The following is a 24,093-nucleotide window of genomic DNA, read 5'->3' on the forward strand; positions in this document are numbered from 1 at the left end:
CAAGAACTCAGCTAACATTTTGCAGCAGATTAATTTCTAGTAAATAAAAATTAATTTGATTTAATTGGAAATTAACTGGAATATGAATTATAAATATTTTCATAAAATCTTTGCATATCTATTTTTCAAAATTCAAAATTTAGCTTGGAATTTTTCGATTCTAAGAGAACTGTCTAAATGTTGATTTGCATTTTCAATATGTAAAATTAGCAGAAGGCAGAACCAAAGTAATCAAAAGTATATAGAGAACTAAGTTCTCAATAAATCTAACTGACTTATCGACAAGTCATTTTCAGACTTCTCGAGTGAGTTCTCAATAAGTCAATTTTCTGACTTCTCGAGGGACTTCTCGATAAGCTTTATTATGACTTATCGATAAGTCATTGTAGAGTTTTCTATAAGTGTTAACTCACAAAGTTCTCTACAAGTACAATTTTAGACTTATAAATAACTCAGAAATGAGATAATTTAATTTAATAAATTATTTTGGTAAAATACTTTTGACAAAATCACTCTGATTTTAATTTGACTTATTCAAATAAAAATTGGAAACAATTCAGTCCATTTAGGACAAACTGGGTATTTATTTGACATCTCAAAAAGTCTTTTTCTAGTTCTCGATAAGATTCAGAAATATGACATATGGATATGTATCTATTTTCTCTATATGACTTCTCGATAAGCAAATTCCAAACGTTTATTTTGAGTTCTCGATAAGTCATTTACCTTTTATTATAAATACCCATACATCTCGACATACACCTCTTTACGCCTTCGAGAACTCTAAGTGACCTAACTTTCAAATCCAAACCGATTTCTCTCTCGTTTCAAGCTCTTTCTCTTTAATTCTTTTTATCCATTCACTCTTACTCAACAACAATGGCACCCAGCAATGTTAGAACTGAAATCCCCAAGAATGGAACTAACTACCTTGTTTTCACTGATGCTAACCAAGCTCCTGATATTTTCAAGGGGTTTGTTAAGTTTTTTTTCTGAATCTTATCTTACAGGTGCTTTAACAGCTAACCCAATCCTGTACCTGGATGTTCTGCATGAGTTCTTAACAACTGCTGTGGTGAGAACAGTTATACATGAAAATTATGTATCTATAGTGGTGACTTGCTCAATCGGAGGCCAACAAATCGAGTTCAATGAGCAAAATGTGAATGCGGCTTTGGGCATCCTCCCAAAAGGATGTAGTTGTAAAACATGGACAAAAATAGACTCTAGGGGCATCCTCTCAACAGGGTGTCTCTGTTGAAAAGAGCATTCTCCCTAGTGCACCCTATACAGAGTCTGCACAAACACTTGAACAAATTCAAGTGTATGGAAGGAGAAATAAGTATGACACACATAAGGAGAGCACATCACTTGAAGCTCCCTCTTCTACTCAGGGGGAGCTGCCAACACTCCAATCTGAGATTCAAAGTCTAATTTCTAAAATTTCTTCATCCTATAATCAAACACTTGAATCTAATTCTCAAATGTTTCCAACATCAAGTGACATGGTTCTAGAAACAGTGTGCACCACCCAGAAACCAAATTTAGTTGGTGAGAGGCTACATGTTGGGGTAGACCTTAATGACACCAACACAAACACAGGGGTTTCATCAGTTTTCACTAAAGACCCTGTGATAGATACAAATGCACCTTCATGTGCAAATCAACCTTCACAGGTTTCTAGGTTTGAGGTAATACTCCCGAGGGGGAGCTATCTAAATCATCTCCAATTCAATTGGAGGTTCCTCTTGTGGGAACAACCACCCTCACAACCCTAGCTGAGATTGCTCTCACAGTTGAAGCTAGGAGTTCAATTGCCAATAATCCTTCTACAGGGAAGGCAAGTACATCACTTTCAAGTGACAGTGTTTTGAAAGAAACACAAGGGTTTGAGGCTAGAGTACATGACAGTAACCTAGCTAACTCCCCTCCAATTCAAATGGAGGTTCCCACTACAAGTGTGGAATAATAAACTGTCATAATCATAGCTCAGGCTGTGAGTCAAACTGTGACATCTGTCACATGTGGTTCTAATGATGCACTTCCATCAACTTCAAATTCTTCACAACCACCATCACACCCTATCCAACAGTGGCAGCAGAATGCTCAACCTTAATCAAGCACTATGGATGATCTTCTTGTTGATCAAATCTCTGGTCTTGCCAACATCTCACAGCACCTTCTCACTTCAGACATGAGCAATCAAGATTATCAAGCAATTCTGCTCACCTACAATGAAGAAGTTGAGAAACAGAAGCTGAAAATAGTGAATGAAGTTGAGCAAGATGGGAATGTGGATGCTTGGTTATCAAAAGACTTCACTTTGGAGATGGATCAGGTCTTGGATAGGTTCAGAGATGAATATGTGACCATACTGGGGAGTAATGCCAAGGTCCTGACTTCACAAGACGTTTATGATGCAGTCAATGAAGTGTACAAGCCTCAACTCAAGAATTTTCACCTATTTGGTAAAGCTCTAGAATTAACATTGACTAGTCATCAAGACAAGATCAGAAAGCCGGTGAGAGAGAAGATGGATGAGATTATTCCTTCTCAAGTCAAGATCACTTCAAAATTCCAACATTTTGCTGATCAAATGGCAAGATTTGATCTTACTTCTGTAGAAAAAGATGTCAAAAATCTCAGAATATATTTTATAGTTTTGCATGAGGTGGTTCAACAGCATATTGTAAATTCCAATGATACAAAACTCAAGTTGAATCAGCTCCATCAAAGCAGATATGAGCCATCTGCTATTTTGATGGAGGGTATCAAAGATGTTGTGCAAGACACCTTTGGTCCCTCCCTTCCTTCAACTTCTCAACAACCCATCTCTACATCAACAAACTTACAGATTCAAGGTCTTCAAAGTCAAGTTTCTACTCTTCAGTCAGCAAATGAATCTTTAACATCTCAAGTCTCCCAACTCACATCCATGGTAGCAAGTTGATAAGTGGATTTTATATCCATTTGGAACACTTTATTACAAGCTTAAATTGGTATTTTGGACTCAAGTTATTGGTATTTTGATGTATTTTTGAGTTATTGCATTTCAGGTATCAGTTAAATGAAGAAAAGATCTTTTAAAGGAAATATGATGAAAATTGATCAGATTTGGAAGCCATGGCCATTGTCAAGTTGTAGAGAATCTCGTTAGCTTCGCGTGGACAGTTGGATCGCCTAATTCTGACGAGTAGAACTCAAGTTATGGTCAAAATAAGATTCATCAGAATTTTCCAGAAGCCGCCCACACGGCCGCGTCAGAAGTGCACGCGACCGCATGCTGACACGCGGCCGCGTCAGACCCGCACGCGACCGCATGCTGATGCGCGGCTGATTTCGCTGAAAAAAGCCTTTTTTGAGTGGAATTTGATAATTTTAAGGGTACAGGTCCACTAGGGGCTTATATATACTTAAAAAAAGGTTTTCATCATTCGGGAAGATTGGGAGATCAAGGAGAAGACCTAGAAGCACAAAACAACTCCGAAAAAGAAGATCTTATTTTCTACTTGTGATTCTTTGAAAATAGTTGTAACTTTGGATGCTCGTTTTCATTCTTGTTGAACCCAGACCTTTTTTTTATTCGTACTTTGATTATTATTCAGTTTATTAAGACCTTGTTTTATACCATGCTTTCATTGGAACCCATGATGACGATGAGTTCAATTATGGGCTAATCGTTATCATGTGATTCTAGCGAATTTACTTATGGATTTCAATAATTAATTTGTTTCGATATCTTGGTGTGTGGTGATTGTATGATATTCTAGTATTGGTTGTGCTTATTCGTCTTATGTGTGTAGCTAACATATAAGATAGCGTGTTAATCTCTATTGAAGCGACAGTGAATATAGAGGTTTAGAACTTGCCATGCTAGCATAGGTTCATGTATTTGTTATGCATGATTCGTAGGTAATTTTAACCATCTTACTTGCCCTATGTAATCACGATAGATAACTTGCGCATTAAACCGTTATATTTCAATTCTTATAGACATATAAGGACTAAGAATAATTGGTGTCTATTCAACTTCTATCTCTTTTGTGGATGCTTGGTAGTAGGGTATTCGTACAACGAAAGTTGGCGTTTACTAGTTTCGTGTTATCTGATTAGTGTCATCACCATTACATGCTAAGGTTAAGAACAAAAAGGCTATTGAATGTAGTATTTAATGAAGTTAGGATCCCATGTTTGTCATATATAGTAATTCAAGCTCAATTCTCTTAGTTAATGTTATTTAGTATAATCTCTTAGTTTAATCAAAACCCAATTTGTTATTTGTCTTAGCATTGAGCGATAACCGTACATTGTTGCATAAGTGCATAAATTGAACTTAACCTAAATCAGTCTATGTGGGAACGAATCTGATTTATATCTTATACTACTTGTGAACGCGTATACTTGCGTGAATTTTATCGCGTGTTTTTGCCCTAACAAGTTTTTGGCGCCGCTGCCGGGGACTCGGTGTTAATTGTTTAGTTTATGTGCTTGTCATCAATGGTCGTTAAAGTTCACTGACTTGGACTCTTTTACTTTCACGGTATACTTGTTGTGTTTCAGGTACTCATTACAATGGGAGACCCAACAGCACGAACGAAAGCCTTGATGGATTTATCTCAACCCAAGATCAATGACATTCAATTTAGCATTGTCAGGCCAGCTATCACAGCTAATACCTTTGAGATCAAGCCTGGCATAATTCAATGGGTGCAGAATTCAATCCAGTTTGGAGGTTCTCCAACGGAAGATCCTAATATGCACATTAGGGATTTCATTGAGATATGCGACACCTTCATGTTCAACGGTGTTTATGAAGATGCTGTGAAGCTGAGACTATTCCCATTCTCTCCGAGGGACAAGGCTAAGACTTGGTTCGATTACTACTTGGGAAGATCTTGCTCAAAAGTTTCTCACTAAATTCTTCCTTATGGCAAAGACAGCTGCAATCTGAAACGCTATTACTCAATTTGAGCAACAATTGGAAGAATCTCTATGTGAAGCTTGGGAGTGCTACAAGGAGATGCTTATGAAGTGTCCTCATCATGGAATGCGTGATTGGATGATCATCAACTATTGTTATAATGGTTTGGGAGCACAGTCCAGACCCATGCTCGATGCAGCATCAGGTGGAGCCTTATGGGCGAAGAGCTATGAGGAAGCTTATGATCTAATTGAACTAATGGCTGCTAATGAATATCAGTATCCAGCCCAGAGATTGCCACAGAGCAAGGTAGCAGGAGTTCTTGAGGTGGATATAGCTATGGCTATCACTGCTCAACTAAAGGAGTTGTCTATGAAGATCGATTCTCTGGCTAACTTGGGTGTTAATCAGATAACCAGTGTTTGTGAGCTATGTGCAGGTTCGCATGCGACAGAGCAATGCGCTATATCTAGTGAATCAGCTCAGTTTGTGAGCAACTTTCAGAGATCGCAGCAACCAGTTCCAGACACTTATCATCCTGACAACTAGAATCGTACTAACTTCAGATGGAGCAACAATCAGAATGCGATGCAACAGCCGTTCCAGCAGTTTGGAGCAAAACAATTCAACCCTCCTGGTTTTCAGCAACAATTTGCACCAAGACAACAACTCCAACTTCAACAACAAACTCATGATGCAGGTCTATCTTCGAATGAAAAATCTGAATGGGAGGAGTTGAGGCTTATGTGCAAAAACCAGGCTCTTATATGCCAAAGCTAGGCTGTTTCTATCCAGAATCTGGAGAACCAGATAGGACAAATTTCTAACGCCTTATTGAATCGACTACCAGGAACGCTTTCTAGTGATACAGAAGTTCCAGGCAAGAGAGAAGCAGAAGATCAGGTTAAGGCAATTACATTGAGGTTTGGGAAGGTTGCAAGCCCTGAAAAATCTCAAGTTCCAGAATCTGAAGTTTTGGCTGAAGAAGAAGTTCAGAAGGAAGCGAAAGTGGAACCAAGGAAGAATACTGTTGAGTACATTCCTCCTGAGGGTAATACAGGGGAGAAACAGATCTATCCTCCACCTCCTTTCCCTAAGAGGCTGTAGAAGAAAAAGCTGGATAAGCAGTTTGAGAAGTTTCTGGATGTGTTCAAGAAACTTCATATCAACATACCTTTCGCTGAAGCTCTTGAACAAATGCCTAGCTATGCGATGTTTATGAAAGGTATTCTCTCTCGAAAAGTGAAGCTCGATGACTTAGAGACTGTTGCTCTAACGGAGGAATGCAGCGTTGTACTGCAATAGAAGTTACCTCCGAAGCTTAAAGATCCTGGAAGCTTCACTATTCCTTGCACTATCGGAAACTTGTCGTTCGACAAATATTTATGTGATTTGGGAGCTAGCATCAATCTGATGCCCTTGTCTATCTTCAAGAAGCTTGGTCTGTCTGATCCGAAACCAACATACATGTCATTGCAACTAGCTGATCGTTCCATCGCTTATCTACGAGGTATAGTGGAGGATGTCTTGGTCAAGGTGGATAAACTCATCTTCCCTGCCGACTTTGTAATTCTTGATTTCGAGGAAGATAAGAAGATTCCAATCATCTTGGGAAGACCATTCTTGGCTACAGGCCGAACTATGATTGATGTACAAAAAGGAGAGCTTACGATGAAGGTTCACGATCAAAAGGTCACTTTAAATATGTTCAAGGCAATAAAGTTATCCACAGCTAAAGAGGAGTGCTTTAAAATAGAGTGGGTAGACTCTGTTGTGAATTCGGAACTTGAGCAATTGCCAAAGTCAGAGACCTTAGAGAGATCCTTAATGAGGAAATCAGTTATTGATGACAAGAAAGGAGCAGAGCAACTGCAGGTTTTGAATGCACCTCCGTGGAAGAGGAAGTTAGATATGCCATTCAATTCTCTTGGGTTAGCAGAGCTGAAAATTTCTCAAGAGCGTCTCGAGCCGTCTATTGAAGATGTTTCCACACTTGAGCTTCACCCACTACCAGATCACTTGAGTTATGCATTCTTATGTGCACCACATGATAAGGGCTTGGGATATATTTTTGATGATATAGAGGGTTCTTCTCATGTGCAGCAGGTAGTTGATAAGACTGGTGTTGGTGATGAGCAGTACAGGCGAGTAATTAGGCGTATGGAGGCCATGCACGACATTCACCATCATTTTGCTGCAGATTTGACACAGGCTTTGGGCACTATTTTCTGAGCCACCGGTGTCGAGGTTGATTGGCCACCTGATCCTCAACCCGAAGAGGGTGATCTTTCTAACGACTAGGTATGCCTGAAATCCTTATTATTGCCTTCAATGAGGATATTGAAAATTTTAAGTTTGGGGGTGATAATGTAAGGATTAGTTTATGTGTGTCCATATAGTTCATATAGATTCATGTTGCATATAGTTGTATTTCATTTGTAGTGTTGCATGATTGTTCATATAGGACATATTTGTTTGTTTTTTATGTGATTTCATATAGTTGTGTTTGCATGCATATTTAGCATGATCCCTTAAGATGAACTATGTTATTTGATAAGTTGATGTTGATTTGAGTGTGGTGATGACGAATAGAGGGATGTTTAAGTCTTAATGAATAAGTTTGCATGCCAAAAAAAAATTCACAAAGTCTTATAGGTTTGCTTTTGAACTAGATCATGATCACACTTGTTTATTTGGTGAGATTTAATCACTTGGTTATATTTAGAATTTTTGCTATTCTCGTAATGACGTAAAAACACTGATTTTTAAACTGGAGAAAATCTTGGATTTCATTGCTAGTTGTTGTAAGGCTAGCCGTCAAATGGCTAGTAGTCGGCTCATAGTTTTATGAGTAGTCTAGGATTGAATGAGAGCGAAACGCACTCATTCAGAAGTTACTGAAAAGAGAAAGAAAAAAGAAAAAAAAAAGAAAAGAAAAAGTATGTGTTTATGCATAATTGATCAAGAGTGAGCTCTTTAATACTTGAGTTATTAAGTTCTAGGGGACTTTGTGCCTAGTGACCTAAGGCTTTTATAGTCTGGGATCTGCTAACCTAACGCTCGCTACATGGGTATCATTGTATAAGTCTTTTGTGGACCTCACTCATTGCACGATTAAGTAAGCATATTTGTGTTATTATGTGTTAGCAATAAAAGCATGAATCCTTGTATAACTCTAATAAAAATTGAAGTGTTGTGAGCCATTATGTGTTTATCGTCTATTCTGTTTATAAACTTATGATTGTCTTGATGAGAGATAAGTTATGGTTATTGATCTAGTTTTGAGAGTATATCTGTTAAGCATCGCACACACACACGTTTCTGGTTTGGGAGTTGATTTGTGGGATTTCATTGAACTTTGGGCGAATAATTGCATTCTTAGATACATTGCTTATTGATTGGTTATAGTTATTCTGAGTGGATCGTTGCATTTTCATATTAGTTGCATTCATGCATTTTTGTTTTTTTCGTTTTTGAGTCTTTTTATGCTTGAGGACAAGCATCGATTCAAGTTTGGGGGTGTGATAAGTGGATTTTATATCCACTTGGAACCCTTTATTATAAGCTTAAATTAGTGTTTCGGACTCAAGTTGTTGGTATTTTGATGTGTTTTTATGTTATTGCATTTCAGTTATCAGTTAAATGAAGAAAGGAGCTTTTAAAGGAAATATGATGAAAAGTGATCAGATTTGGAAGCCAAGGCCATTTTCAAGTTGTAGAGAATCTCGTTAGCTTCGCGTGGGCAGTTGAATCGCCTAATTCTGACAAGTAGAACTCAAGTTATGGCCAAAATAAGATTCATCAGAATTTTCCAGAAGCCGCCCACGCGGCCGCATAAGAAGTGCACGCGGCCGCGTTAGAAGTGCACGTGACCGTGTGCTGACACGCGGCCGCGTCAGACTCGCATGCGACCGCATGCTGATGCGCGGCTGATTTTGCTGATTTAGCTGAAAAAACCTTTTTTGAGTGGAATTTGATAATTTTAAGGGTACAGGTCCACTAGGGGCTTATATATACTTAAAAAAAGGGTTTTCATCATTCGGGAAGATTGGGCGATCAAAGAGAAGACCTAGAAGCACAAAACAACTCCAAAAAAGAAGATCTTGTTTTCTACTTGTGATTCTTTGAAAATAGTTGTAACTTTGGATGCTCGTTTTCATTCTTGTTGAACCTGAACCTTTTTTTATTCGTACTTTGATTATTATTTAGTTTATTAAGACCTTGTTTTATACCATGCTTTTATTGGAACCTATGATGACGATGAGTTCAATTATGGGCTAATCGTTATTATGGTATTCTAGCGGATTTAATTATGGATTTCAATAGTTAATTTGTTTCGATATCTTGTTGTGTGGTGATTGTATGATATCCTAGTATTGATTGTGCTTATTTGTCTTATGTGCGTAGCTAACATATAAGATAGCGTGTTAATCTCTATTGAAGCGACAGTGAATATAGAGGTTTAGAACTTGCCATGCTAGCATAGGTTCATGTATTTGTTATGCATGATTCGTAGGTAATTTTAACCATCTTACTTGCCCTATGTAATCACGATAGATAACTTCCGCATTAAACCGTTATGTTTTCAATTCTTATAGACATATAAGGACTAAGCATAATTGGTGTCTAATCAAATTCTATCTCTTTTGTGGATGCTTGGTGTAGGGTATTCGTACAACGAAAGTTGGCGTTTACTAGTTTCGTGTTATCTGATTAGTGTCATCACCATTACATGATAAGGTTAAGAACAAAAAGGCTATTGAATGAAGTATTTAATGAAGTTAGGATCCCATGTTTGTCATATATAGTAATTCAAGCTCAATTCTCTTAGTTAATGTTATTTAGTATAATCTCTTAGTTTAATCAAAATCCAATTTGTTATTTGTCTTAGCATTGAGTGATAACCATACATTGTTGCATAGGTGCATAAATTGAACTTAACCCAAACCAGTCTATGTGGGAACGAATCTGATTTATGTCTTATACTACTTGCGAACGCGTATACTTGCGTGAATTTTAGCGCGTGTTTTCGCCCTAACACAAGTCAACAGGCTGATATCCAGACCTTGGTGGACTCTCACAAGCACTTACAAATGCATAATTCTATGGCTTTGGAAGCCATCATGGGAAAACTCAACATTCCATTGCCTGCACTTCCTGAGGCTGTGAGGCCAGAAATACCAACTCCCCTACTCATGTTTGTCAACAAGACTAAGGGGGAGATAGAAGTTAAGATTCAACAATCCAAGGATGCTGGTAAATCAAAGGAGCCTAGCAAAACATCAACTCACACTGGTCAAAGCTCTTTAAAAGCTCAATTATCTAAAGATATTGGGAAAGACAGACTTCTAAAATCTGTAGAAGGGCCTTGTCAAGATGAAGAATTTAATGAACTTCTGTCAGTATTAAGAGTGTCTCTTCACAACAATTATATAACCTACAAAAGAGCATTGGCCAACAACATCAACTTTATCAGACTGGTGATTGTCAAAGTTGATAATTTTGTAGAGAAAAAGATAGTTGCAAAATTTGAATGACTGTGGCCTGGACAGATGTCTACATGTGTCTCTCTCCAATCTTCAAAAATTGAGAGCATCTGAGCTGAATGTAGTGATTGATAAAGTACATACAATAATTCCAGAGGACACCCAACTGCTAAAGGAACTCAAGAATGCTCAGATAACTATTTTTCCTGAAGCCTATCTTTATCCAAGAAGGGGGATTTCCTACATCTGTTCACAATCCAGAAAATGCAGATTCTTCACAGTTCCAAAGAATTGTGTAGAAAATAATATGATATTGATAATGACCCTTGAAACTGATCTCAAGACCAAGATAAACAAGAAACCTGAAGATGAGGAAATGATCAGAATCTTGGGGAAATATCTTCAAAATGCAGAGACCATGTTGCCAACTTTAGATTATAACTTAAAGGATGACAAGGATGATGATGAGCGGAAGCAAGATGATCAACCACCTTCTGGGCTCAAATCCAAGTCAAACTTCTAGAGCAACTGGTAGCAAAGAGAAGAAAGAAGATGGGAAAAAGGGAGATGATAAGAAGAAGAGTGAAGAGAGAAGAAAGAAGAAGAACGAAGACAGTTCAGAACCACAAAAGAAAACCCTAAAGATCCAAATCAATCAAGCTCAATCCTCTAAACCAACAAACTCAAATACTATACCACCTCAAACCTCTAAGCCCAAATTTCTGTACAAACAAACTGCTAACATCTTACTGAAAATACCAATCACTCAAAGCCAAACCTCTCTAAAGAAAATCTCAAACCTACCTTCTTTTAAACCACTAACCAAAACTCATTACAAATCTGTTGGAAGAAAATCAAAGAAAATGCAAGTCATCGAGAGAGCCATCTGGAACAGCTTTAATCAAAAACATTTTCTACCTCTGAACTGGTGTATCACAAATGAAGACTACTATCAACAATTAGCTGAAGAAATGGTCAAATTTTGGGTTGTAACTTTAAGGGAAGTAAGAATCTACTATCAAGATGGATCATACACCTTACTTGGTAGAAACTTAATGGATATATTTTCAACCACAGAGATAAAGAGGGTGATAAGCTTACTGAAGGATAAGGACACTGGTACATAGGAATGGATGTCTGTATTGGCTGTATGGTTGGTAGTAAGGGAAGAAAGAAGAGCAAGAGAAAAGGCTGAAAGAGAGGAGAGGAAAAGAAGGTATATTGAGGAGATATAAATGTTTATTCATAAATCTAAAGAACTCAAGGCAAAGGGGATGAGCAGAATTACCAAGGATGGACATTTTCTAAACATCAAGGTTGGCAGATTCTCAAGATTTAGGGTTGGTTTATTGAATGGTTATCCATTAGATGATAAGATCAAGCTTGTAGAAGCTCTAAGAGGGAAACCAGTCATAGAGGAACTGGAAGTACATATAAAGTTAAAAGACCTCATTAGAGAAGACACAGGAGATGAGAAATTTGTCTAATGAATGTACCTATCTAACTCTTGTAATCATTCAATGTATAAAATCAGTACTTCTGTCAATTTTTTATGTAATGTTATATTGTTCATTGTAACTTGGGGTTAGTCTGGTTCCCAGGCATGAATTTGTGATAAGAAATCTTCTCACAAATTGGGGGAGATTGTTGTACAAGACATGCCTGTACTATAACAAGACTAAGTCAAATTGGCATCCCTAAGAATTAGTTGTATGATAATCTAAGTTTGTATTTTGTACTGTATTACTTGAGCTTGTAAAAATTTCAAGGATTTAAGTAGAGTATTTCTCAGTAAACAGTCTCAAGCCTAAGAATAAACTTTGGAAGAAGATCAAGAAGCTTGGAGTTGAATAAATCTATTTTAAGAAAAATATTCTAAGTCAAGATATCTACAAGTCACAGATCAAGTCATATAAAGAAGTCATTCGGCAACTCCAGAATGACTTATCGAGAAGTCCCAAAATAGCTTATAGAGAAGTCTCAGAGATATCGACAAGCCAAATGAAGACATGAAGATTGGAGATATCGACAAGTCATTTCTGTATTAGAGAACTCAGAGATATCGACAAGTTAAAATGAAGATATGAAGATTGGAGATATCAACAAGTCAATTTTCTCATTAGAGATCTCAGAGATATCGACAAGTCAAAATACCTATAGAGATCTCAGAGATATCGACAAGTCAATTTTACATACAGAAATTTGGAGACCTCGACAAGCCAAGTTCACTTATAGAGAACTCAGAGACCTCGGCAAGTCAAAGTACTTATAGATAACTAAGAGATCTCGATAAGCCATTATACTTATCGAGATGTCAGTTCTCTATAGTTCAAACTGAAGATCTCAATATGAACCTCAATACATAATGCAGACCAGTTAAAGATCCAAGATTGTCAATCAACAAACAAATCAATCACTGATTTGAAAAGTCTACAAAAACAGCTTGAAGAGTACAAGATCAAAGGCCAAGATTATCTGACAAAGGAAAGTCAAAGACATGCGCGATTTGCAAAGATACACTAAGCCAGAACTGGAAAGCTTTAGATAACTTAAAGTAGGGTTTAGTGCATGTTATTGCATGCTGTGTAAAACCTGTGTTTACTGATGTATAAAGTAAACACTGGTCCTTTATTTTTAGATTTAACAAACATATCTAAAATTTTCTTGTTTAGATCGATATTCAGAACAGCCAGGAGGTGTTACACTGTTAATGATGATCAGTTAGGGTTTCAAGACGAAGTTTGTTTTTCTTTTTATTCGATAAGTGTTCATGATTATCCCATTGTGCTTGTGGTCTGTCGGCTAGTGTGGCAGCTGATCTCATGTAGTCGTCGACTTTCGCATAGCGTAATGATTCAAATGAGATAAAAGTCTAAGATTTAGAGGAATGAGACAGTTTTTAAGGCTTTCAAAACAACTATGATAGCTAATGACAATCTCTAAAAGTGTTAGTAATCGAAACTCGAAAGTCAAGGGAAGGTGATGAATAAATTGGGGGCAGAGGTTGAGGGCCTTGAGTCAGAGATGTGGGCACGTTGACGGAGATGCATGGCCCATCAATGACAAGATTGACGGAAGCATTGACAACCCGAAACTTGATTCTACTAGAATACTCACACCCATGGTGGGGCTGGATGAGAGAGTGAAGGTAAATAATCTCCCCCAACTAGCTATATTTGATAAAACTATTTCGTACAAGTTTTATGAATACGGGTATGAAAACTTTTATAGGATATCTTTTAAGAATTTTTAAAAATATTATATTCAACTGAAGTGTTTGATGAGTTTCTAGTTGAAGATAAGATTACTTGTTCGGTGATAATCGGGGTGTTAAATTTGGATGATACGAGAAAGGGGTTGGTTCGGAGAAGTTTGGCTAGAGATATATTTGGTACAGGTGGTTCCGGAGGAGGGCATGGTGGTGGTGGTGTGGAGTTGAGTTCATTACAAAATGGGAAGTGCCCATATTTTATTTTGTTACTCATGTCGGTTTACATTTCTGGTGATACACCCGTTGTGGTTAGGAAATTGTTTAATGATGTTTATTATTTTCATTTTGGCCTTGTTGACTCCGATTTAATGATTGCAAGAATTATGGAGATAGGAGAGCCTGATGTTGATAATGATTGTTGTACAAGACATGTTTGTACTATAACAAGACTAAGTCAAATTGACAACCCTAAGAATTGATTATATGATAATCTAAGTTTGAATTTTATACTGTATTACTTGAATCTGTAAAAATTTCAAAGATTATAGTGGAGTATTTTTCTGTAAACCGTCTCAAGTCTAAGAATAAACTCTGGAAGAAGATCAAGAAAATCATGTCTCAGAGAAATTGTGAAGAAGCTTGGAGTTGAATAAATCTGTTTTAAGAAAAATATTCTAAGTCAAGATATCTACAAGTCACAGATCAAGTCATATAGAGAAGTCATTTAAGAACTCTAGAATGACTTATCGAGAAGTCCCAAAATAGCTTATAGAGAAGTCTCAGAGATATCGACAAGCCAAATGAAGACATAAAGATTGGAAATATCGACAAGTCATTTCTGCATTAGAGAACTCAGAGATATCGACAAGTTAAAATGAAGATATGAAGATTGGAGATATCGACAAGTCAATTTTCTCATTAGAGATCTCAGAGATATCGACAAGTCAAAATGCCTATAGAGATCTCATAGATATTGACAAGTCAATTCTACATGCAGAAATTTGGAGACCTCGACAAGACAAGTTCACTTATAGAGAACTCCGAGACCTCAAAAAGTCAAAGCACTTATAGAGAACTAAGAGATCTCGATAAGCCATTATACTTATCGAGATGTCAGTTCTCTATAGTTCAAACCGGAGATCTCAATATAAACCTCAAAGTACATAATGCAGACCAGTTAAAGATCCAAGATTGTCAATCAACAAACAAATCAATCACTGATTTGAAAAGTCTACAAAAGCAGCTTGAAGAGTACAAGATCAAAGGTCAAGATTATCTGAAAAAGGAAAGCCACAGACATGCACGATTTGCAAAGATACACTAAGCTAGAAATGGAAAGTTTTAGATAACTTAAAGTAGGGTTTAGTGCATGTTATTGCATGCTGTGTAAAACCTGTGTTTACTGATGTATAAAGTAAACACTGGTCCTTTATTTTTAGATTTAACAAACATATCTAAAATTTTCTTGTAACTCTCTCAAGAAAGAAGCTGAGTTCTTTATCAACAAAAAGAACCCAGAAATTTGTAGCAAGTCATACTTGATTTTAATATAAAATTAAGTGAGTTTTGAAGATACCGTGTTTATATGCATGTATATTTCTGTTTAAACAGTATATATCTACAAGTTAAACTGCTTTGTTCATCATATCCAAAATAGTTTAAAAAGCTTGAAAATATCCAAAATACATTCATAATGTATGTGAGAAAATGCACACTCAAGATTTGGTTTCATGGAATTTAATTGTTGGAGATTATGTTAAAGATGCGCGTTATGAGAAGGGGTTTAGTAATTTTCAGATGTTGTTACGATCCAATTTTGAGCATGATGGATTTACAATTGCATCTGTTATAACCGGATTTTCTTATGGTTTGGAGATTCATAACATGGTTATGGGGAGAAATATTTAACCAAATTATATTATAGTACGTTATTGAAGATATGGGACATTCGACGGTGACACAACGAGTTGAGGACAAGTCTGTGGGTTTCATTCTTGTTCCCCTCTGGATTATTATAACTTTCTGGTTTGCGCTATTTGGGCTGTGATTGTCTCTCATATGTGTATGCTATTGTTGTTGTCGAAGGGAACCTTATGGCTATTCACGTTTGGCTTATATTCTTTTACTTATTTTTCTCATACTCTTCATTATTGTCGCCATTGTTAAATGTGCCATCTTGTACATTGGTCAGGAGAAGTTCGATAATAGTACATCGAAATAATTAATTTACGATGTGGATTTTATAGCACTGGAGAGAAATCTGGAAATGTATCAGAATATATTGCCGCTGGAAATGTATTAGAATATACTACTGCCGCTGAAATTCAACTGAATAAAGTTTACCCGACTATTAATGTCCAAACTGACATTGACCAGAAATAAGAAAAGATTAACTCATATGCTACCACTCTTACTGAAAAAGCAGTGGATAATTCACATGATATACATAATATCATAATATCATAGACTCAGTGAGATTGACCCTAATCATAATATCTGAAATTATGCTTTTTTGACTTTTATCAAATTTTTTATTTCACTGTTCGGTAAGAAAACTCTTGTATATCTTGGTTATAGTTGGATGGATTATTGTGACCGGAACATTCATTTTGTGTGGTGTGTTTTCTGCTCCTCAATGTGACTGCAGATAACACTATTGCAATAAATCAGTGGATTAAAAACCCAACAGCTCATATAACATTGGATGATATTCTGTCATGAGTAGACAACATTTACTATACAAAAGATCATGACAAAGAGCAAGGAGGTCACTACCCAACTTGTTAATGTGAATAACAAGGTCATCAGCAATCTTTCAAACTCGAATTTCTCCCCTTGTTTTAAGCCAATATACTTTAACCAATATGGCTCGCTGCTGCCAATCCTCTGCAATTCATAGTCCATGACTTTACGAATCGAACTTGTGCTCCTGGTGAAGTAGACTTGAGCAATGCGACATAGATGGCTGCTCGCGTAAGCGTAAGCTTTGTACCAGCAATTTCCGAGTTTTCACCTTGAGTACAAGGTGAGTCATTCGGCTCGAGGTAATGTCAGAACTTGCACAAGCTCACGACTTAATTAAATATAAGAGAAGGAACAATAAGAACAAACAAGACAATTTAATTGTGGAGGTCAGCAAAGCATGTCAAAGCGGCATCCGATTATTGTGCAAATCTTTTATCTTTTGTGGGAAAGTCTGAGCCTCTCTAAGGCTCAGTTTATCCTTTTAATTGTAATTCATAGATTAGAGTGATTGTTCTTGTGAAGTTGGTTCATAACATTTATTCATGGTTTCAATTTTATTGTTAAATTAAAATAATAATCAATATTCTGTTTTCTTGTTATTCATATTCAAGGGTGCCATTACTCTCGCAAATCTTGTCTGTTCCTGTAATTTTTAATACGAACATGGACTGGTTCCATTGCGGGGAGTAGAAAATAGGAATGAGAAATTCCTTATCCTTTTTTATGATAGATAAAAGAGAATGCATGCATCCAGCGTAAATTTTATACTTCATGGCTCATATGCAGTCTGTGCGAATTGTATGTGTATCATGGTAAAAAAAAACCATGCTTTGTGCAGTTTAATTGCTCAAGTAGTTGAAACAATCTTTACTACATGTATGCATGCACTCTTTCAAATGAAAGAAGTATTATCCAGTCCATATCAAGAAGAGTTTGATTGTTTTGGTTAGCCCGCCCGAATGCTTTTACGTATATAAACTCGTCAGTTTGTGAAATCAACTCCTTAACTGTAAAATTTATAAATGCTAGCTAACCTATTGGCATGCGGCCTCCATCTATATTTGCAGCAACAGCCCGCCTCTTCTAGAAAACATAATCAGATTGGTGAGCGAAACAACGTCCCAAAAGTGATTTGTATCAAGTGTATTTAAAAAAAAAAATCACCTCTCGTTCGAAACTATCCACACGCTGGCTAAATAACTGGTCTGCTGTGACCATCCAGCACTAACAATACCTGTTATTGTTACGAACCAGAATATTCCAGAAATGAATACTCATGCTGGGCTATATATCTGTTAATATTCTCTCATGGATAAACATAGCTAAGCATCATTTTCTTATTTATTTTTTCTGCAACAGCTTAATCTGTAAGTCATATGATCTCATGCATAGTTTCTCTACACACCGTTTGTTTTTCATTAAAATCACGTACACACGCAGCTTATTTAAAGTTACGTACGATGCATATCTCATTCATATTTCCGTTTTTTATATATTAATATGAATAAATTGCAGTCTTTGTGCTTTGATTCTTGAATTTAGGTTAAGATGGAGGCTCGAATCATATCCAGAAAAATGATAAAACCAGCAGTTCCAACTCCTGATCATCTGAGGTTATGTAAGTTAACCTTCTTTGATCAACTTGCTCCGGTAGATCACATACCATTTATGCAGTTCTACAAAGCTAATACCGGTGAGCAAGGTGAAAACCTACAGGAAAAACTGCTAAAATCATTATCACAAACATTGATCCGGTTTTACCCATTAGCCGGAAGGTTTATTGAAGACGGTTGGTACATTGATTGCAATGATATGGGAGCCGAATATATAGAGTCTAAAGTTAATGTTGAATTGGATGAATTTCTTAGCATAGCACCTAAAAACATGCATCTTCTAGATCATCTTGTCGCGAGGGATAATCTTAAAGAAATTAGTATTTTAGCTACTACTCCTATTCTTTGTTTGAAAGTGAGCACTTTTAGTTGTGGGGGAATAGCTATTTGCACACATCTTTCACATAAACTAGTTGATGGATTTACAGCAGCCACATTTTTTCGACATTGGAGTAACACATGTAAGTCTGATCATACCATCAGTCAAGAAGTTGTTTTTCCTCCACATTACGGCTTTGATAAGCTTTTCTCAACTAGAGATATCCCCGATGCCATTAACCCCAAGCACGGTTCATCAAAATCTTTTCAAGAAAAACTTGTCACGAAAACATTTGTATTTGACGAAGAAGCTATATCTACCTTGAAATCCAGACTTGCTAATAGCATTATTATTACACAGCCTACACGCTTAGAGGCGGTCACATCTACGGTGTTCAAGGCTATAATTTCTGCCACTAAATCAGAAAAGGATGTGATGTTCTATTGTCCGGTAAATTTAAGGGGAAGATCAAATCTTCTGAAACAAGCGAATGATAATTCATTATTATGCGGGAATTATTGTATTGCAGTTCCAATTAAAAATAAAAGAGACAGTAGTAACAAGGAAAACGTGGAGGTACAAGACTTGGTTAGTTTGATGAGGAGTAGGATTCGGAATGTTCTCGATCTTTGCTCGAGGACTTCGAATCCTGATGATTTATTCTTGGAGGCGGCAAAAAATCTTGGTGAAATAATAGAGGAAATTGGAAAAGAAGAAGAAATGGATAGTGTGTACTATAGTAGCTTATGCAGGTTTCCATTTTATGAAGCTGATTTCGGGTGGGGGAAGCCGGAATGGGTGACAACAGGTGGGATGGCATTAGAACTTGCATTTTTCATGGACACTAAAAGGGGGAACGGAATATCTGCAATGGTGTGCTTGCAAGAAGAGAGGATGCTTCAGTTTGAATGTGATCATGACATTGTTGCCTTCACTTCCTAGGTGCATTACCTAGCTATATATGGAGTATATATATGATATGATGCTATTGCTACCTAATGTACATTATTTGATTGTATATGTATTGCGGAAGTATATTATATGTGAAGTGCTTGTCCTGTATATAATTATATTTGGAATAAAGTTATGAATGTGCTTCTGTTAATATTAACAACCTCCACTCTCAAATTAAGATTGGAAGAGTTTTCAATTTTCTTAGCCACGTTATGAGTTCAAACAGGGTAAAGAATACTCAACAGAATCAGATTACCAGTTGATCCACGGATGTAGAATATAAGAAATGTGTGAATATCTTATATGACATCACGGTAACCGGCCAAAATGATCAACATTCCAATTTTGGATAAAGATGTATGCATGGCCTGGAAGTCCAAACTCCTTAAACAACCTCCATACCATTCGTAAAGCTAGCAAACTCTAATAGACATTATTATTTAGTCATAATAGACAGCTAGAGTGAAACTGTATTTGATCAAAACTTGCTGAACTCTACAATTTCAAGTCCAGTCAACGGTGAAAACTCATTGTTTTTCTTCTTACTGGTCCCAGTATATACTTCTTCTTGACTGCATTACGCCTGAGCAATTCTAAATACCCCGAAAATTTATTCCCAAATTAAATAATACATGGCATCTTTTTTGTATGTAGAACGCATATATATACATGGGTTCATTCTATTTATGAGAGATTGACCAATAATATAATGGCACCTCATTATTTGAAAACTGTTTTGATAACGTTTTCGAAAACTTTAGCATTTCTCATTACGTTATCACGTATTTCACAAGATCAAGGGTACGATTGATCAATTTAATAGTATCCCAATTTTGTGAGTAAAAATTATCCCATGATGTTCAACTATAATATTGGATTATTCGGCCGGTTAATTATACCATGTTGTTCAATTATGTCGCATGTTTGATATATTTGACAAAATAACCCGTAAACTTTATGTCCAAACCACCTTCTCGTAGTTCCTATAAATTCAATTTAGTACAATCATCAAATCTTATTACCTCAACCAAACATAGAAATATTTCAATATGCTCACTAGTAATTTAGTAATTGATCATTTTCATCTTGAAAGATTAACACTAAATCAAGAAGAAATCATCAAGAACAATACTACTATCACCACTACAACTAATTACTTCTCTATTTTCAGCCAAGAATCCAGATGCATAGCCAACATAGCTCTTCCAATGATACTAACAAGCCTATTACTCTACGCTCGCTCCATGATCTCCATGCTTTTCTTAGGCCGTCTCGGCAACCTTTCACTAGCAGGTGGTGCCTTAGCCATTGGATTTGCTAACATCACTGGCTATTCAATTCTCTCCGGCTTAGCCATGGGAATGGAACCCATATGTGGCCAAGCTTTCGGTGCTCGAAGATATAAGCTTCTTGGCCTCACCATGCAGAAAACAATGATTTTACTTTTCGTCACCTCGATTCCTTTAGGCTTTTTATGGTGTAACATGAAGAAAATTTTGCTTTTCTGGGGTCAAGATGATGAAATATCAACTCAAGCTCAACTTTACATTCTTTACTCACTACCGGATTTGTTTACACAATCACTTCTGCATCCTTTACGTATCTATCTCCGATCACAATCCATAACGCTGCCATTAACTTATTGTGCATCCCTAGCTATTCTTCTCCATATTCCCATCAATTTCTTTCTTGTATCAATCCTAAACCTTGGCATAAAAGGTGTGGCCTTGGCCGGAGTTTGGACTAATTTCAATATCCTCGGATCCTTAATCGTTTACATACTAGCATCCCGTATACACGAAAAAACTTGGGGTGGAATTTCCTTGGAATGCCTAAAGGATTGGCAAGCTCTAGTAAACTTAGCAATTCCCAGTTGCATTTCAATATGTCTCGAATGGTGGTGGTACGAAATAATGATTTTACTCTGCGGTTTATTAACAAATCCACGAGCAACAGTCGCTTCGATGGGGATACTGATCCAAACAACATCACTAATCTACATTTTCCCAGCTTCATTAAGCTTCGGTGTGTCCACAAGAGTAGGAAACGAGCTCGGTGCCAACCAACCCGAAAAGGCAAAACTCGCAGCCATAGTAGGCATTTCTTGGAGCTTCATACTAGGATTTTCAGCACTCATTTTTTCCATTTCTGTAAGAAAGAGTTGGGCTTGCATGTTTACAAGCGACGCAGAGATTATTGGCTTGACATCAATGGTTTTGCCTATAATAGGATTGTGTGAGCTTGGGAACTGTCCGCAAACAACTGGATGTGGGGTTTTAAGAGGAACAGCATGTCCCAAGTTAGGTGCACGCATCAACTTGGGATGCTTTTATCTTGTGGGAATGCCTACTGCCGTTTGGCTAGGTTTCTTTAAAGCTTTAGACTTTATGGGGCTATGGCTAGGGCTTTTGGCTGCTCAAGGCTCGTGCGTTGTCACCATGTTGCTCATCTTGAGTCGAACCGATTGGGACCGTCAAGCCCAGAGATCCAAGGAGCTCACCGGAAGTGTTGAGGACATCAAACAAGAGGATAAAAATGATGTTGAAACAAATATTTTAGTGGGAGATAATTAAGTTGTCAAGTTATAAATCAATCTTGTCTGATTAGTCAGTACTGTTTAATTTGTTTTAGTTTATTGTACAGGAGATTGGATTCAATTTACGACAAAGTTGTATTATGCTACTTTGTGATTATCATATATATATTGCAACATTACTTTATTATTAACCGTGAAGGATTCAACACTCAAAGATCCGAGAGAAATCTCGACTGAGTTAAGAATTAAGATTCATCTCAGAAAAACAAAATGAAATTCGGAAAGAGGAAGATGTTTGTGATCGTAACTGACGAGGTCACGACGGTAGCATTTTATTAATTGAATCGATCGTTGGTGACATTGTGCTCAACGAACATGAAAACTGTATATAGTAAATCTGATGTTATCAGTGCACGAGCACAGCGCACACATGATATGATGATATGATAAGAAATTAAAAGTAGCAAATCAGCCTAAGAGCTTGAGATATTATGCAATAATAAACATATCGGTAGTTCTGACGACTTACCAGCATGGGCACGGGGTGGCAGCAAATCGCAATACCTCAACTTCCCTGTAACAATATTATGTACCTGTTTTTGGCATTTTCTTTTTGCTTAATTCATTGTGCTATATTTAGTCGTAACCAATTTCTGTCTACATTCGCATTATCTTTCACATCTTTTCTTGGTCATTTTATTATGAAATCTTTTTTTATTCGCAAAATATTTCGAGCTTCAAATTTCTAGATATAAATTATAACAAAGAGGAGGAAGTATAATGACAATTTCTTATTTATATCATTTTTGTTTGCATACGTTCTTTTATATCAATTTTTGATATACCATATTTTGAAAATTTAGTATTTATATTTATAAATATACGATGATAGTCTTATAATTCCCTACGGCCGGCCACATGAGTTATACGGCCTTCGGCCCTTCTCCCGACGAAAATTTTTCATACGGCAAAGATTCCCAAAATCTCTGGTTCATCTCTGCATATCATGTTTGATAACTCCGGTGAGCGGGCGGCTCCGTCCGTCGGCGTTCCTGGACCTCCTGCGCGTGAGAGAGGTGTAGCTGCAGGTTGGGCGCCTGCAAAACAACACCGGAAGGGGGGTTTGGCTCCCACGGCGCCTCCGGTGTAAGAATAAGATGAAGGTATATATTTATGTAATTTAGAGGCTGCTGTGTGTTTGTGTGTGGGTGTATGTATGTGGTGGTTGCTGTGTTTTTGAGTGTGAGAGAGTGTGAGTGAGTGAATATCTTTTTCCCCCTAAACCCTTCAGCCTTGGGGGTAGTATATATACCCCCAAGGTAGGGTTTAGGGGTAGTTACCTCTAAATCTGGGCCGTTGGATCTTGGGACCAGAGGACGCCTGGCTTGGGTGGATTGTTTACACGTGTCCAGGGGAGGACCACCTCCAGAGTACCCTAACGGCATCTGACACGCGTCGTGCTTGTCTGGTGTGCTGGTTGTCGATAGCTGTCATAGTCACGTGCCCACGTACCTTTGTTTGGCGGGTTGTGGGATGTGCATGTGCTTGATGGGACCTCCCTCACTGTGGTTTTAGCCCTGATCCGGATCCGGGTATGCAGGCGGATCCGGATCCGGGGAGTAGGATGGGCCCGGGTCTGGGCTCTTATGCTTGATTGGCCTGGGAGAGGGGGGTCTTAGCAGGTCGGTTGAGCCTTCCTCCCTTTAGTCCAGGTTGACGTCTACCCGGGTCTCTTATACCCTATCATTTGCCCCCCACTCCCTTATGCAGATTTTCTGGATGAGGGAGTAGATTTGGGTTACATGGCCTTGGGAGAAATTTCCGCTCCTGGTTGCCCCCAATCCGGATCTGGTATAGTAGAAGCCAATCCGGATTAAGGTAGGATTTTTGCTGCTTTAGAGAAATTTCCGCTCCTGGTTGCCCCCCAATCCGGATCTGGGATAGTAGAAGTCAATCCGGATTAAGGTAGAATAGCTGCTGCTTTAGAAAAATTTCCGCTCCTGGTTGCCCCCCAATCCGGATCTGGGATAGTAGATACCAATCCGGATTAAGGTAGAATAGCTGCTCCAGAAAAATTTATGCTCCTGGTTGCCCCCCAATCCGGATCTGGTGTAATGGATACCAATCCGGATTAAGGTAGAATAGCTGCTCCAGAAAAATTTATGCTCCTGGTTGCCCCCCAATCCGGATCTGGTGTAGTGGATACCAATCCGGATTAAGGTAGAATAGCTGCTCCAGAAAAATTTATGCTCCTGGTTGCCACCCAATCCGGATCTGGTGTAGTGGATACCAATCCGGATTAAAGTAT

At 37.5% G+C, this 24,093-nt stretch overlaps 2 protein-coding genes and 1 non-coding gene across 3 annotated transcripts; 2 read left to right on the forward strand and 1 right to left on the reverse strand.

Annotated features, from left to right (window-relative positions):
* Positions 1-4,944: 4,944 nt before the first annotated feature.
* LOC141670267 (small nucleolar RNA R71) lies at positions 4,945-5,049 on the reverse strand. Its single transcript, XR_012554506.1, has one exon. It is a non-coding gene; the product is annotated as a small nucleolar RNA R71 (small nucleolar RNA).
* Positions 5,050-17,541: 12,492 nt separating this feature from the next.
* Positions 17,542-19,409, forward strand: LOC141663906 (epi-neemfruitin B synthase L1AT-like). The gene is made up of 2 exons (XM_074469752.1): positions 17,542-17,730; positions 17,906-19,409. The coding sequence occupies exon 2, from the start codon at positions 17,912-17,914 to the stop codon at positions 19,235-19,237; it is 1,326 nt and encodes a 441-aa protein (XP_074325853.1). The 5' UTR covers positions 17,542-17,730; positions 17,906-17,911; the 3' UTR covers positions 19,238-19,409.
* A 909-nt stretch (positions 19,410-20,318) lies between these two features.
* Positions 20,319-22,008, forward strand: LOC141668173 (protein DETOXIFICATION 49-like). Its single transcript, XM_074474900.1, has one exon. The coding sequence runs from the start codon at positions 20,458-20,460 to the stop codon at positions 21,820-21,822; it is 1,365 nt and encodes a 454-aa protein (XP_074331001.1). The 5' UTR covers positions 20,319-20,457; the 3' UTR covers positions 21,823-22,008.
* Positions 22,009-24,093: the final 2,085 nt, after the last annotated feature.

The sequence above is a fragment of the Apium graveolens genome, chromosome 6 (genome assembly GCF_009905375.1).
Source record: "Apium graveolens cultivar Ventura chromosome 6, ASM990537v1, whole genome shotgun sequence".
In the NCBI taxonomy this organism is placed as follows: domain Eukaryota; kingdom Viridiplantae; phylum Streptophyta; class Magnoliopsida; order Apiales; family Apiaceae; genus Apium; species Apium graveolens.